The sequence below is a fragment of the Monocercomonoides exilis genome, assembly GCF_001643675.1.
Source record: "Monocercomonoides exilis strain PA203 chromosome Unknown scaffold33-1116896, whole genome shotgun sequence".
Taxonomy (NCBI): domain Eukaryota; phylum Preaxostyla; order Oxymonadida; family Polymastigidae; genus Monocercomonoides; species Monocercomonoides exilis.
In genome coordinates, this window is record NW_027150578.1 from 42,059 (window position 1) to 58,496 (window position 16,438).

General features: G+C 34.8%; 6 protein-coding genes across 6 annotated transcripts; 4 read left to right on the forward strand and 2 right to left on the reverse strand.

The window, feature by feature from the left end:
• Positions 1 to 8,222: 8,222 nt before the first annotated feature.
• On the reverse strand, positions 8,223 to 8,459 carry MONOS_11046 (uncharacterized protein; the record flags this gene model as incomplete). Its single annotated transcript, XM_067863544.1, has 1 exon — positions 8,223 to 8,459. One exon carries the CDS (start codon positions 8,457 to 8,459, stop codon positions 8,223 to 8,225), a length of 237 nt encoding a protein of 78 aa, XP_067724291.1.
• A 140-nt stretch (positions 8,460 to 8,599) lies between these two features.
• On the forward strand, positions 8,600 to 9,589 carry MONOS_11047 (uncharacterized protein; the record flags this gene model as incomplete). Its single annotated transcript, XM_067863545.1, has 1 exon — positions 8,600 to 9,589. The coding sequence occupies one exon, from the start codon at positions 8,600 to 8,602 to the stop codon at positions 9,587 to 9,589; it is 990 nt and encodes a 329-aa protein (XP_067724292.1).
• A 167-nt stretch (positions 9,590 to 9,756) lies between these two features.
• On the forward strand, positions 9,757 to 10,671 carry MONOS_11048 (putative Ubiquitin carboxyl-terminal hydrolase; the record flags this gene model as incomplete). The annotated part of the gene is made up of 1 exon (XM_067863546.1): positions 9,757 to 10,671. One exon carries the CDS (start codon positions 9,757 to 9,759, stop codon positions 10,669 to 10,671), a length of 915 nt encoding a protein of 304 aa, XP_067724293.1.
• A 186-nt stretch (positions 10,672 to 10,857) lies between these two features.
• MONOS_11049 (uncharacterized protein) lies at positions 10,858 to 12,084 on the forward strand (the record flags this gene model as incomplete). The annotated part of the gene is made up of 1 exon (XM_067863547.1): positions 10,858 to 12,084. One exon carries the CDS (start codon positions 10,858 to 10,860, stop codon positions 12,082 to 12,084), a length of 1,227 nt encoding a protein of 408 aa, XP_067724294.1.
• Positions 12,085 to 12,182: 98 nt separating this feature from the next.
• MONOS_11050 (uncharacterized protein) lies at positions 12,183 to 12,458 on the reverse strand (the record flags this gene model as incomplete). Its single annotated transcript, XM_067863549.1, has 1 exon — positions 12,183 to 12,458. One exon carries the CDS (start codon positions 12,456 to 12,458, stop codon positions 12,183 to 12,185), a length of 276 nt encoding a protein of 91 aa, XP_067724295.1.
• Positions 12,459 to 15,584: 3,126 nt separating this feature from the next.
• MONOS_11051 (uncharacterized protein) lies at positions 15,585 to 16,244 on the forward strand (the record flags this gene model as incomplete). The annotated part of the gene is made up of 1 exon (XM_067863550.1): positions 15,585 to 16,244. One exon carries the CDS (start codon positions 15,585 to 15,587, stop codon positions 16,242 to 16,244), a length of 660 nt encoding a protein of 219 aa, XP_067724296.1.
• Positions 16,245 to 16,438: the final 194 nt, after the last annotated feature.

The following is a 16,438-nucleotide window of genomic DNA, read 5'->3' on the forward strand; positions in this document are numbered from 1 at the left end:
TGGTAATTTTAAATCTCTAATCTTAAATACAATTATATTTCTTTCAGGTTTAAATAAATAAAATTCATTTTAAAAACATAATTTATATTTGTTTTATATCAAATGAAAATCTCACATTCAAATGGATATGTTAAATTCTAGATATAATAATTTCTAATTGTTCAATGAATAATTTAAAAATCTAGTATTTTTATAACATAATTAGTTAATTTGTTTCGTAAATGATAATTCAATATTATTTTTTATTGTGAATTGTTTTGTTAGCAACGTTTTTTGACAAAATTATGTATTTGTATTTTAATATGGATTTCAAAAAAGGCGTGTTTATTATTAAAGTTGTATAGTTGGATAAATAATACTCATTAATTATTTTGTGAATATAAATTAAAGGGAAAAAATTTTTTTGATGAATTTTGGTTTAAAGATGAGAAACTTTTTTGTGAAAATTTGTGAATTGAATGAAAAAATTTTGTAATTTTTTCAAAGGAATCTTTTATAAATATGAAAAAATTTCAGAAGTTTCCAATTGTGACAAATTATACATATTTTATGAAAATGATAGATAATTGAATAAACTGTGAGTTGTAAAAATCGAATTGTTGAAATTATTATTTTTATAGATTTTTTGAAAAAAATATTGCTAAAGTCATTATGAGATTCATGAATCGAATTTTAATGTATTTTCTTAACTGTCAATTTTGAATTCATATAAGTGAAAACAAAGTTTAGGGAAAAATTTGAACTTTCAGTAAGTTTCTGAAGCGATAGAACAATAAAAATCAGTTGACTATTGAATAGCTTTCAAAATACGGATTAATTAGAAAAAATAGGAAATGTTGGAAATGTGACAGAATGATGGAGCTTAAACTGATCAAAAAAGATAGCGATTACTATACACATAGATGTTCAAAATGTGGAAAAAACAACAGCAGGAATCAAAACTCAATTTTTTTGGAATTTCATCTTTCACCATTCAAACTTACATCATTGTTGAATCATTTTTTGTTCAAACACCCAACAAAGGAAGTTACATTTGAAACAAAAATTCCAAACAAAACTATTGTGAAATTATTTGAAAAGTTGAGAAGAATATGTTGTTATTTTGAAACATTCGAAATGGAGAAAATCGGTAAAGATAGAATTGTGGAAATTGATGAAACATTAATTCATAAAAGAAAAAATGGTGTTGGAAGAAGCATGGAACAGCAATGGTTGTGGGGGGTCATTGAGAGAAAAGAAATAGGGAAACCACAAAAACTAATTCTAGAATTTCTTCCTGATAGAAAAGCAGACACAATTTTTTATTTCGTCAAAAAAAACATTGAAAGATCATCAACCATAATGTCCGATAAGTGGTCAGCGTACAATCGCATAAGTGAAAATGGATTCACAATAGAGAGCGTTAATCATTCTCTTAATTTTGTCAAACCTGAAAATCCAAATGTTTACACACAAACTATTGAAAGCATATGGTCCCATCTGAAAAGCCACATTCCGAAAAGAGGAAGAACATATTTAAAAACAAAGGAATATGTTTACGAGTTTCAATTTTGATATAACAATCGACTAACTCCAATCTCATTCATGAAACAATTATCAAAGATTGATTAAAAAATTTGGAAATTTTTCTTCGTGCTTACAACGATAGTGCTGCAAATATGAATAGTGTTTTGAATTAAGAAAGGAAATTCGAATTTTCATCTTATTATTTGAAAAAAGAGGAATTAAGAAAAAGAAACAGCTGTGAAATGTGTGATGAAAATGAACTTGATGAAGTGTTGAATATTTTAAATCAGCAAAAATTATTAAATGAATTTAAAAAATATGAAAATTTTCGAAGAAACTTAATTGATGTCAAAGAAGATGAAAAAGAATCAGATGAATTCAAGTGAACGAATGATGAATATTGAAATGAATTCTATGTTGATAAAGAAAAAAATGGAAAAAAAAAATTATAGAATTTGTTCAAGAAATAAAAACAATTCGAAAAAAAAGAAATGAAAGAAATTAATCAAACAATGGAAGATTTGAAAAAATCATTGAGAATCAACAGATTGAAACTTTAATTCTTGAAACAAAAAAGTTTTGTGAAAAAAAGGAAACAAAAATTGAGGAGATAAAGATAAAAGAAAAAGAAAAGAAACAAGAAATTGAAAAGAAGCCAATACTCAGAAGCTTCATCAAATCAAAAGATATTGGAACTGAACAGTCTCCGATAAGTTTTTGAATTTTTATTTCACAACACCATTTATTTCATGTCTTAATTTTTTTTTAAAAGTTCCTTTTTTATAATTTTCAAATAAAATAAAAAATCATATTTACATCAATTTTCTGTTCTCACTCAATAAACTTCACTATTATGGATATCTTAACCTTAACAATGTTTATTTTTTCCATTTCAGTAAAATTTTGTGAGTTGGAACAGAAATGTGATCGAAATATGAAATTTTTATCTTATTTGAATTTTAATCAAAAGGAACTTTACAAAAAAATTTTTGACATGTACTTAAAAATAGTTTTTTCAAAAAAAAAAAAAAAAAAAAAAAAAAAAAAAAAAAAAAAAAACTTAAGAAATAATTCATTTCAAACATAAATGGAACAAAATATTTTGTTTCCGATTTTTGTTCCACGCATTCAAAATGCCTATAACTTATATTTCAAATAAAACTATTACCCTTCACCAAATTTTTTTTCACTTTTTCATTAAATTCTTCATATTTATTATTCACAAAAAATAAATTGCAAGCTTTCCTGGGAAACTGAACCTGGATCCAAGGCCTTCAAGTTTTTTTGCATTTTTCAACAAAAAAACAGGACGGGTTTAGTCTTGTCCTCGTTCTTAGTAATTAACCAACTCATTGGATAAGCAAAAGCAACAATTTATTTTTTATTCTTTAGAGATATTTTACAGTTACATAATTCATTTAAAAATCTTCTTCCATTGACATTGAATTCAGCATGCCTTCATTTCCCATTTCCGTTATTTCAACATTGATGCTTTTAAAAGTGAAATTGCTATCAAGCGTCATTGAAAAACTATTTTCCTGATTCACATGACTTTCATAATTATTTGATAAAGAATTTTCACAAAAATTATTACAAAAATTCGAATTTAAGAAACACACCTTTGACATTCCTGCGTATCTTTCATATGTATTTATTTGATTCACACAACTATCATTTTCAGTATTATCATTGTCAATACAAGTTTTTTCATTGTTAAAAAAATTCAATATTTTCAACCTATTTTCAATTCATTTTCGAACATTTTTTCCAAATCTTCCTTTTTTTGGGTCTTCAATTTCTTTGTCTTTATTTCTATAATCGTCAAATATTTATCTTTTTTTATTGTCTTTTCTCATATTTATTTTGCAAGTCATTTCAATCATGCCTGTATTCAAATTGCTGCTAAATGGTGATCCCATCAATTTTCCATTATTTTTCCTGAAGTATAAAAAACTTTTCATGTTTTTAACAACAAGCTCACCCCAGCTAATTTCCGGAAACTCTTGATGCCTGATGAATAGTACATTTTCAATAAATAAACAAAGTGATGAAGGAAAAAAAAATTAGAGAAAATAAAAGAGAAAGAGAAAGAGAAAGAGAAAGAGAGAGAGAGAGAGAGAGAGAGAGAGAGAGAGAGAGAGAGAGAGAGAGAGAGAGAGAGAGAGAGAGAGAGAGAGAGAGAGAGAGAGAGAGAGAGAGAGAGAGAGAAATGAAGAAAAAGAGAAAATGAAAGAGAGAGAAAGAAAAATAAACAGAAAGAAAGTAAAAGAAGTAGAAAGAGAGAGAAAGAAAGAGAAATGGAAAGAGAGAAAGAGAAAAAGAAATTAAAGGATTGAGAGAGAGAAATAAAAAGAGAGAGAAATAAAAAGAATAACATTTTTAATACACACTGTAAAAAATAATGTTTTGTTTGTACTTTTTTTGTATTCAATAATTCTGTCGAAGCAAATGAGGCTGAAAAAAAAGATACAGATGCTGATTCAGACAAGATATTATTCGAAAAATAAATTGTTGAATGATTATAAACATAAAATAAATATAAATTTCAATTAAAACAGAAAAAATCAAACAAATCAAAAATATTGTTTATTATTTTATTTGCCAAATTATTATTTATTAAATTCGTAAAAAAAACCAAATTAACTGTCGCAGTCGTTTTTGCATTGGTATTAGGCAAAAAAAGATAGCGAGCAGTGTTTTATTTTAAAAAAGAAAAGAATTTTCAGAAAATAATGAATTCAGAATTTTTGAATTTCTAAAATGCGGCCCATTGTCGCATTTTAGAAATTCAATGAATCAAAATTAATAAAAATATTAAATTTTAATAATTTATAAACACGTTCACAAACAAAACGATAATCGTGAGATAATATTTCAGAAAAAAAATTAAAACAACATTTTTAAAAAACTACAAAATTATCAACAGGAAAAACAACAAAACACAAATGAGATATTTGTTTCTTGGAAAAATAGCTTCTCCCAGGTTCATTATTTGAAATGGGCAGCGACCAGTTTTCCTTAAAATCCATAAGGATTATTACTTCGTTTTTTTTCAATTTATTTTTCAAATTACAAAAAAACTCTCTCTGGGCAGTTGCCATTTTCTTATGTTCATTTATCAACTGCATTTCTTCCTTTTCTTTCTCACTCAATTTTTTCAAGTTTCTCAAAAATTCTCTCTCTTTATTTTCTAAATATTCTCCTTTCATTCATACCTCGCAAAGATCTGTTCTTTTCTTTGCTTTTTTAAAATTTCTCGTTTTTTTATAAAATGAAGAATATGATATTTTCACATTTATTTCTTTTTTCATATCATCATAAAGTTGCTTTTTCGTTTTTTCAATTATTCTTTTTTCATTTTCTGAAAATTGCTTTTTCTTTTCACATCCTTTCATTTCTTTTTAACAAATTTTTTCCATATTTTCAATACGATTTTTATGATGATGGCTGATAATTTGATGAATAGAGTTAAATTTTCTATATTATCTTTATTTTTGTCGTATATTTGTTCTTTTATCTTTTTTTTCAACAAATAATTCGTTTTAATTATCGAAGAAGAATTTTATTGTTGGTCTGTCTCATGTGATGTGAATATTTCTGCAATATTTTAATTGTTGTGGTTGTGAGTGATGTTTGGCATAAGTTAAGTTATCATGCATGTGAGATCTTCATCAACTGCACAATCAACACAAGCAGGGCTTTCTGCCAAATGATTGAATGAAGTCTGAGGATCGATGGAAGTTGACGGTGCTTTTGCTCTATTTGCTAAGAATATTTTTGTTGAAAAAGTGAAAATTATTCAACATGTGTTAATAAATATTTTAGAGAATAATTTCACAATGTTATTAACATATGTGCATAATGATAAAAAACTGAATACGTTTATTCCTTCTTCTTCCGTTCTTGCAATTCGATGAACTGTGGTACAACAGCCAGCTTTCAATACTTTCATGTTGTTCATCTGCTTTTTGAAGAGAAACATATTCAAAATCAAACGTTTGTTTCAAATCATCTTTTGTCAAATAAAAAACTTTGCATGCCTTTTTTGCTGAAGCTTTCCTTACGGTTTTGTTGGATTTCAGGTAAGTTTTGTTATTTGCTTATCTCGCGAGAGTAATAATACTCCCCGCGAGTCAGGACGAAGCCGTGGCTTGTCAGTTCGCCAAAAGAAAAATCCAAAGAAAGTGATCCTAATAAGCCATTTTTCTCTTTGAAATTCCAAGAGTTGCACAGCACAGCTTGCTTTTTGAGAGTGCTTTGGATTTTCTCTAAATTGAAAACCATTTCATTTAAATATGCATAAATATTAATATTAAAAATTAAAGAAAAAAATTCAAATTAAAAACAAATAGAAAAAATACTTTGAAAGAAAGCTTCAGCAGCTTCCCGGAATGGTTAACCTTTATTGTGATGCAGCACTGAGTGCATAAAACACCCTTCCGGGTTTTCCGGTGATAACGAATTCAAAAATTCAGATTTTTTGGTTCCATACCGACTCTTTGTCGCACGGGAACTGGAAAAATTCAAAAAGTTATCTTCTTTTTTATTCGTTCAACTGATAAAGGGAAAACTGAAAAAATGAAAAGTTCTCAAAAACAGAAGTTTGATATGAACTTCTTAAATTAACAATAAATTTGATGTGAAGATTGTTTTTTTAACACTTCATTGAGGGTTAAAGGATTTGAAAATGCGTTGTTGGAAAAAAGATGAGATGAAGAAAATGCAAACATTAAAAAACTGAAAGAATGGATTTGACGCGCATTTGGCATGCATATTTTCAAACAAAAAAAAAAAAAGAATTGAAAATACAACGTATTGACCCACGTATATAAATGAAATGAAGATAGAAGAGAAGAGGAAAGACATTTTTATGTGCAAGCGTGGAGAGGAATTCATTAAAAAAATTTGAATTGAAATTAGATAAAAATTCAGGAGAATGAAGACGAAGAAACAGAAAGCGACGCTTTGGTGACATCCGCAAATGAGTGTTGATTCATGTCAATTTTCATCAAAGTCGGAACAGAAAAAGCAGTTTCCACTTATTCCAATACTGAAGAAGAGAGAAAAGATGGAAAGGTGGAAATGCATACCAACAGTATCAGTACCCGCATCGGAGAAGGAAGAATGTTTTTGAGAGGCAACTGTGTGGAAAGCTAGTGACTGCATAATCGATATCTACTGGAACTTCTTTAACTTCTCCATTTGTTGGATCGACTAAAATAGATGTTTGTTATGTTGTTTTTTTGTTGTTCTCTTTGCTTTTGTGTTGAACGCATGAAGATGAACTGCATATACAAATTCTGTTGGTGGTTTGTCATCTTCGACAGGATCGATGCGTTATGACTTTTCATCACGTAATCCATATTCGGAATAGCTTATCTACCTGCAGCAGTCAATACAAAAGCAGGAGACATTGAATGTTATTTCATGTGCAGATCATCCAGTTCACCCTGAACTGTCATCGGTGCATCAAATACCATTGCAGAAAGAGAATGACTGTGTTTCAAGGAGAGAGGAATAACTTGTTGATGGAAAGCGTTGGAGAGAAATAGGAGATAGATGAAAAAGGTTTCATTTCCGGGATCGAGAAATGTTGGGAAAGGGAATCAGTGAATATGAACATTGACTTGAATAACACAAAATATGAAGACGGAGATGTGCACGCGAAAGGAGTGTCCGAAGGAGATATTTAATGAAAAAAATAATAGAAAAAAAAAAAAGAAAAAGAAAAATAGGAGAAAGTGGAGAAAGATGATGCAAAAGATGAGAAATATAGAGAACAATCAGAGAAAGCAGAAAAAGATGAGGAATACAAATTGTTTTGATGACATTCGTATGAAATGCCCAGCTGCCTAAGTTCTATATTTTGTTGTTCTGTTTTGCCTCCTCTCTTCCATCACTTTCATTTTAGGATTCTTTCTTAAGGCTGATTCTGCAATTTGCTTCAATAAATGCTGCTGAAAAGGAAAATGAGATGATGAATGAAGCAGGAATATTATCTGAGTTTCCTTATCGCCTTTTCTCAATTTTTCTCTTGGTGGTGTAATAATTTTTTTTGGAACTCATATACTGTTTCTCCCTTTTTGTATTGCTTCCTTCATCGCCTCGAAAAATAAGCCAACAGAGCATGTGCGAGATGTGAGAGGAACTTCGAAACCTGCATCTTTTATAAAGAGGAGAAATAATATTGTGAGTGCAGAAGAGAAGGAAGAGAAGGAGGTGGAGAAGGAGGAAGAGAAGAAGAAGGAAAAGAAGGTGAAGAAGGTGAAGAAGGTGGAGAAGGTGAAGAAGGTGGAGAAGGTGAAGAAGAAGAAGAAGAAGAAGGAGGAGGAGGAGGAGGAGGAGGAGGAGGAAGAGGAGGAAAAAGAGGAAGAAGAAGAGGAAGAAGAAGAGGAAGAAGAAGAAGACGAGGAAAAATGTTAAAATGAATATGGAGGAGAAGGTGAAGAAGCAGAAAAAGGCATAGAAGAATGAGAAGACGAATACATAGGTGAAAATGACGAAGAAGGAGAAAAATAATTCGACATTTGCGCAGAAGATGATGAGGGCTGCCTGGGAATTGAAGAAGTTGGCGAATCAAACGAACGAGAGGTAGAAGAAATCGATTGCATTGATCCGCTTTCTATTTGAGATAGCCCGCTTTTCTTTTCCGTCTCAAACGAAATATCCGCTTCTCTTATCTCTCTGGCCACACCCTACTTCTTCGGGGAGATCATTTAGACTTTTCCGTATTGATTCATCAGCTGCATCAGAATGCGGGCAAGAAGCGGGCTCTCTGCCATCGCTATCAGCTGTGCCTCTTTTGCGTGTATGAAGTCGCTGTCCATCACAAGTTCCATCTTCTTTTTCTCTCTTTCGCGCACTTTTTGCTCTGCTTTGTGTGCTTCTCTCTCCTTTCGAGGAAAGTTTCGATCTTCAGTTATCTCTTTCTTCTTCTCCTTCTTCTTCTTCATTCTTCAATTCTCTTAACGCTCTTTCAACTTTCAGCTCCCCTTCCACACCGCACGAACCGCTTCTTATCTCTCTCCTCTCCTCCTTCCTGAACATCTCCTCTGCCTCGATCGTTCTCGGCAGACCATGTTTGCCTTGGGGAATGCAGAAGCTCCACGTTGCTGTCTTGTTCTCTTCGCTCTTTGAACTGCTGAATTCCGCACTGAACAACAGCGAAATAAACACGAAGTGGCAAGGGATGATACCATCAAGGATGGCTAAGTCTCTTGGCGCTGTTATAAAATACCAGGCAGATGTGATTATGGATGTTCCGAGGAATCTGTTAGTGGGAGGTGATGATGATGATGATAATGATAAGTACATCAATGAATTGTCAGGAGCATCACCTTCTTCTTCCTCGACCCCTTACTCTTCCTCTTCATTTTCTTCCTCGAACAATCTCACAAAGAAGAGCCAGCTGTCTCTTCTGCCTGTCTCAGTTGCGCTGAGAGTCATTCTGAATGAGCTTTCTCAGCTTCATTGCGCATGCAACCGGACAACAGAAAATGACCTGAGAAAACTGGAAAGATGGATCAAAACAGAAGTTGGCTTGAAGCTGCCTGAGAAATACTTTGGGCTGATGCTCATTGATTGTCTGTGGATGGACAAGCTGGTGGCTGGATTCGATGCTATTGCTGCTCCAACTGGTGCTTCACCACCAGGAATGGCTGGGAAGAAGATGCTGCGCAGTCTTTCTGCTTCTGTTTCTTCTTCTTCTTCATATTTGCCCTCAAACATTGCACTGCGCGATTCGCAGAGGAAGCTGATCTCGTCGCATTCACGTTGCAACTCAGAAGTGGAACTCATTCAGAGCCATTTTGATACAGGCAAATATAGCAGAGATGCTATTGTGAGTCTGATTGCTGCGCTGTGCAGCGGAAACGAGGCAAACACAGAGCGTCTGCTGCATCTTTTGAATGAGACGCAGACAATGAACGACAAGAACACATACCCGTCCTTCCACTTCACACCCACCGAGCAGATTGCTAAGTCGCATAAGAAGGAGAAGAAAGTTGAGAAAAGCGAAGAGGTTAAATTCAGAGGCATCGTGAATCCAGACACATTGTGCTTCATGAACTCACTATTTGAATAGCTGTTAATACCACTCGGCCCCGCTCCACGCTTCTTTTGTGGGAAGGCGAGCAGTTTCATGGAAGCGCCCTGGAGAAGCTGGCAAGACATTCACATGCAGATGTGCTGAGTGAGTGCTAGAAGAGCAAAGAAACAAGTACACTCCCACCAGACGAGCTGGAGACGAAGATGGCAGAGATGCGGCTGCGCAGCGTGACAGAGAAGGAGAAAGTGCAGAACAGCGCTGTGTGGAGAGATGTTCGCTATCTCTTCTGGGAGCTTCTGGACAACCCGAACAGGAAGGAGTTCATTGATGCTGAGCAGTTTCTGGAGGTGTATCTCGACCAGGACAGGAAGCAGGTGGTGAATGGCGTGCATTGCGACATCCACGAGTTCTTCATGCGTCTTGTGGACAAGCTGGAGATGCATTTGGATTCAGTGGCTGCTCCAAACTTTGTCAGGCGCTTTCTGAAGTGTCACGCGATGAACCTGCATGTCTGCCAATACAGGCACGAGCTGTGGCATTCGGATGGCTTCTATGCGCTTGAGGTGGAAGTGAAAGGGAAGAAGAGTCTGGTGGAGTCATTGGCGTCGATGGTAGTTGGATCGAAGATTGGGAATTACGAATGCAAAGAGTGTGGCAAGTATCACACGGTTGATGTGATCAACCGGACAGTTCTGAGAGATCTGCCTAACACACTCATTATTCTCCTCAGGCGTTTTGACTACCAGCCGCTGACAGGGAACAGAGTGAAGATCAACTTCAAGTTTGAGTTCCCCATTGAGGAGGGCTTGGATCTCGATCCATTTAGGTGGGAGGCGATGCAGGTGAGGGAAGAAAAACTAAGCAGAATGAAGCGGTTTTCCAAAGCTGACACAGCAATCATGTTGGAAAAGATTGGACGCAAAGAGAATCTGAAGTATCTCCATGTGCCGCATAACAACGAAAGCAAAGACAAGCTGCGTCCGGAGAGCTACTCCAAATACTGTCTGCAGGGAATCATCAACCAATCGGGAACAGCCAATGCTGGACACTGCATCTTATTTGGGACAAAATATAGCACTTCAGGCATTTTCATTGAAAAATTATGCACTTTTAATTGACTTTTTGAGATCAAAAAACACAATAAAAATGGGTCCATTTTTTGACATTCGTGAAATGTCACAATGCTTAATGTTTTGATTTCAATGATACATGTTTACGGATATGAAGGTTTAATTTATATTTTAATTCTGAGAAAGCGAAACAAAGTTATGAGAAAAGCAATTTATCAATGTCTTGTGCAAAAAATGCTTGAAAGACAGTTTTTTCCACCATTTGTGCGGGAAAGAGATGCACAGTACCAGTGGTACGAGTTCAACGACGATAGAGTTAGGCTGCTCCCTTCTCCTGCTATCGAGACACCGAAAGCAGAACCCTTTGGCTGGAGCTTCCTTGACGACATAGCGCTGATTGATCCCGAGATCCTCAAGAACAAACGCCTGAGCCTGCTGAGCGAGGCAGACACAGTCAAACCGTACTCGGCATTCATCTTTATCTACGAGCGGAAGGAGCCTGTGGATGACTGGAGCCTCGAGCTCCAGCTGCTCAGCCAGATTCCACAATCAAAGCTGAAAGAAATGAGAAGACAGAGTCATTTGCCGATTACTGTATCGCTAACAATCGGCTCTTTTCCTCTTTTCGCAATGCATCCTCCACCACCCCACTGGTCTCATCTGAAGATGCGTTCTCCTTTAAATGACGATGTATTCGCAGATTCCGCCTTGACAGAGCATTCGCCAATGAAATCGTCTTCAGATGGGATGAGCAGTGTGGATGAGAGTGTGTTGGTGAGACAGCAGAGCATCGTGAAAGACAGGCAGATCTTCTCAAACATATTCCTTGCGTTTGTGAGAAGGCTGTTTGAGCAGTTTGGATGTGAACAATATGTTGAAGAGGAAGAAGCAGCAACAACAGTCACTAATCTCAGATCATCGTTAATTGGAGCTTCATCTGCAACATCTGCCTCATCTTTGATTAAAACGAAACGTGCTGGCAAAAGCTCATCATCTTCATCCTCATCTGCCTCAGCTTCTATGGCTATGCGTGTTCTGAACGTGCCAAAGGAAGGTCCGACATTTTCCAGCGACTTTATGTTATTCTTGGTACGTTTTTTGCTTCACACCTTCTCCCATTCAGTGAATCATGCGGTGTTTGTGCAGTGGAGACTGGAGTTGGAGCAGATTCTTGTTTGGTCTCCAGACTTCTCGTTCAAACTGATCAAGCACATCACAACTGAGTTGCTCAGAGGAGAAGCAAAAGAGTGGGATGCTTGCCTTGCCCGTAAGCAAAACCAGAAGAGTTCAACTGCATCCGCCGCAGTGTATGCAATGACTGCTGAGGAGCTGAACAATCTTGGGTTGAAGACATTGCGGGCGCGCCGTCGATTGCGAAGGCCTTTCTCTTCCGCTGCGAAGACACTCAGCTGCGCTTGTGTTTTTTCCGCGTGCTCCTCTGCTCCCTTTCTGCTGTTCTGAAGTCAGTCTCAGTGTATTTGTCCAAAGCAGACTCCTCTCTGTCACAGCAACACCTCTCCATTCTGCTCCAGCAGCTCTTCTTCTTCTTCACATTGCTGCTAAATCTTCTGCCCGCCAAACAGAAGAAAGCCATCCAATTCGTCCCTCTGTTCGCCTTCTTGCGCGCTGCCTGCTTTCTGTCTCCTGTTTGCTCTTGGCTGCTCCTCCTCGCTATTTCCCTCAGCGCTTCTAGGACTTTCTTTCCACTTCTCTGTCAAAACAGTCGGGAAAGTGGACATATGCAGTGAAGTTGCTGTATTCTCTTGCTCCTCTGGATGGTAACAATGCTTGTCAGGATGAGCTGCCTCCGGTTCCGCGTGAAGAAGCAATAGCATTGTTGACTTCTCTCATTTCTTGTCTGAATAATTCACCATCTCCGTCTGCGTCCGCTTTTCTCTCCATTCTTATGATTTTGAAAGGAACGAAGCCGACTTCTCTTTTTGCTTCGGATTCATCCTTTTTGTCAATTTCGCTTCCTTCTATTCCAATTTTACCAGAAGATTCATTTAATTCCATCATTTCGCAGTCATTTTGTGATGTTCTTTTTTCTTTCACATAAGAACCCTGCCACGTTGCTACTCTTTGTTCTCTCGCTTTGACCTGTTTTTATTCCATTCGAAACGATGTTGCTGAGCATAAGTCATATCTTTTGCTTTTGGAGAAGCATTTGACACAGATTGGGGTTGGCTGGCTGCTCCTCAAGTCAGAAGAGTTGCTGTGCACACAAAACAGAGAGATAAATGAAAAGTGGATAAGGAGTATTTATCTGTTGTGTTATGCACTGGAACACGAGCATATTCATCATCATCTTCTTCTTCTTCTTATCCTTCTCCTCTTTCTCCTCTTTCTTCTTCTTTCAAAACTACATCTTCCCCGCTGCAAACAGCACAAGCTCATTCAACACTGTGGCACAACCAAGTGTTAGCAGCAGCTATATTATTTTGTCATTTTTCTTATCTGTTAAATGGAGCGAGACATACTCCACAAACACATCTAATGGTTGCGCTGAACTGGCATGTGAAGAACAAGAGCTCTCAGCAAAGGCAGATATCTCAGAGAGCGAAGGAAGGTGGGGAAAGAAGAGAGAAGTGACAGGGGAGCAGGAGCGTGTTTGAAGAGAAGAGACAAAAGCGAAGAAGCAGATGATGCTAGTGGTTTAAGTGTTGCAGTGGGAGAGGGTGGAGGAATGAATTCGGTGATGTGTTGGCTTTGATGATAAAAATGTTTATCATCATGATGAAAATGAAAATGAATGAAAATATTAATGAGTATTGAATGAAGTCGAAAAGCTATTTTTTTGTAAAAAAATTGAATATCAACAAAAATAATTGTTAAAAAAAAATTAAAAAATAGACAAACTTTTTTGCTATAATCACAATTTTATTATTCTTCCCCCATTGAATCTTTTCTTTCATCCTTCAAAAGCCCTATCTCATTCCATGCATTCGCTCACTTCATCTTTCCTTCAGCAGAAGTGTGCATCAGTTGCACTTGCAATTTCCCTGTTGAGCTTGTCGTGTTTTGCTGACACAACAGCACCCAAGCCATGCAAGGAAACATCAGTTCCTTTAAACACGATCATCAAAAAGCAGGCATCTTTTGTGCAGAACTGTGTGGATAAAGAAGAGATGCCTGAAATTGAGACGAGGATGGAGAAGACGATGGAAAATACAGACCACTCGACGAAAATAAATAAAAGTGAACAACTAACACGGAAGATAGAAGACAGAGACTGATATGTTTGAAAGGAGTGAAAAGAATTGGAGAAAGAGGAAGAGGAAAATAAATATGATAATGATAAAGGTGGAAATGAAGCTATTTCCATACAGACAGTGATTTTTCCTCTTCTTTTAATTTTTTAACTTGAAAATTTTGAGAATCCAACAAATCTTTACGCAATTATGTCTTCATCCGATTTTCAGTTCGAATGAACAAATTTACCACATTCTTTTACAATAATAAACACAAATTGTAACAGTAAATATGAAAACAATAAGAGAAGCATTAACAATTCAGTGAAACTTCTATACCTGTTTAAATAATAAAATAATGCAAACAATTTTCTTATTATAGCCTTTCACTCATTTTCTTTAATTATTTCCTCAAATATCGAGCTTGTATCCAAAAATAAAAATTAATAATAATTATGGATTCCATTTCAAATATTTTTTTGCATAATAATGTTAGATACATTGTGACATGTGTGTATATTAAGTTTGGAACAAAACATGATTTTTTTAATGAATCAAAAAATTTCGCCCCATTTCATATTATGTTTTTAATATTATATATGGGTGAATATTTTTGAAATTATAACTTTTTTCGGGTTGCAGATTTATAATAATTTGCTTGCCATTGAAAAGAGCTTTTGAATTCAAATGTTTTATTTTTCACAACTGTTTAATTATTAAGCAAATCAGCTGAAATAAATATTCAAATGTCTCTTTTGAGTGCTTTCACTCTTTAGTGATCATGAATTTATGCTCAAAGGAAATACTTGAACCGAAAATTTTGAATGAAAAAATATGATTTCATAAATAATCTTTCATATATATATATATATTATTTATTTTATTTTTTGTATTTTTTTTTTTTTTTTTGTATTATTAAATATTTTAAAAAAATTAATAATTGGGGCTTTTGCGCGAACATTCAAAATCGATGAAAGAAAAAGGATTTTTGGAAACAAGCAGAAGATATCAACAGAAGAAAAAGGGATATGGGGAAAGAAGACGATGAAGGAATAAAGGTGATTATTTCCAAACAGATTATCATATTTCTTCTTCTGAAAAATCCTTCCTGAAAATTTTTTGTTGTCGTAAATCTTTTTGTTTTAATGTCCTCATAGAGTTTTCCGTTTGTATGCATAAGTTATCCGAAAGCAGACACAATAATTATGCGTTGATATTTACCGTTCATTTGAAATAAATGCCCGTAGCATTGACAATTCTATGAAAGTTCTATTCACATTCAACGCATCGAAATACAAAGGCAAAAATCATAATCACACCTTTTCATGTCTTTTTCTTTTATTTCTTTGAATATCACGCTTGTTTTCAAAAATGAAAATAGGGTTTTAATTTTATCTTGACCTTTTTTTTTTATCAAGACCTTTCTTTTTAAATTAATCATTAACTTTTCCCACAATTTCCAATTTTTGAAAATTTTTAAGTATATTCATGAATTCAAACGATAAAAATAAATACTTTTTGAAACAAACCCAATTTCGCATGGGGGGAGATGGGGGGTTTAGCCCCTTCATCGAACTTCTGTGTGGAATTAAAGGGTTTCATGGGGCATAAAACCTTTAGTTTGTTTAAAATGTTATTTTTCGATTTTTTTTCATTTCATTTCAATTAAAAAAATAAAAAATTATTATGATCTTAAAAATATCATTAAAAAAATGAAAATATCAACAGAAATAAAATTAAAAGAAGGTAAAAAAAAAAATACAGAGAGCAATGTCTTCGCGCAAGTATAGAAAATACAACAGTCGGCTGGAGCGAATGGCTCACATCGTTGTTGATGGAGTTGTTCGTATAACTGATGCTATCAATTCTAAGGAATTCAGTCGCACTGGAATAAAAAATGCTGTGAGAGCTCTCAGAAAAGGAAGGCTGGTTGGAAAAATTGGCAGACCTGCAGCAGTTGTTGGCGAAAAGGAACAAAGAGTGATGGACATTATTCACATTGAAGCAAAGTCTGGAACATGTTTAACTTTGAAAAAAACAAGAGAATTGATTTGTTTTATTTTTATTAATATGTTTTTATCATTTGTTTTTCAGATAGAAAATGTTTTAAACGACAACGATGATGAAGACTCACCATTTACCGAAGTTTCAATGTCTGCAACTTACGGCTTTGTCAAGCGTCATCCGGAGCTGAAGACTGGAACGCCGAAGAATCTGGACATTAACAGACTGGCTATTCCGTGTAGAAGTGCTTTTAAACCCTGGTATCAAACTCTCGACGAGCTGCATGAAAAGTTCCATAATAATCCAGCTTTGATGATAAATGTCGATGAATCTTCAACGCGCGTTCCCACAGACTCAAAACAGCTTGTTGTTGTACATTCAGCAGACACAAAAGCAGGTTTTTTACGAAGGAACCACCAAGAATAATAAATTCAACATTCGTGGCAGCTGTTGCAGCAAACGGATAATCCTTTTCTTCTGTCATTTTGTGGCCAAGTGTCAACCTGCCAGATGAGCTGAAATGCCTATTATCTCCAACGCTTGAGATATGGGCAAATAAAAACGGCTGGATGGACAACGAGTACTTTTAAAGGTTTGCTCTCAAAATTCTTCTTCCTTCG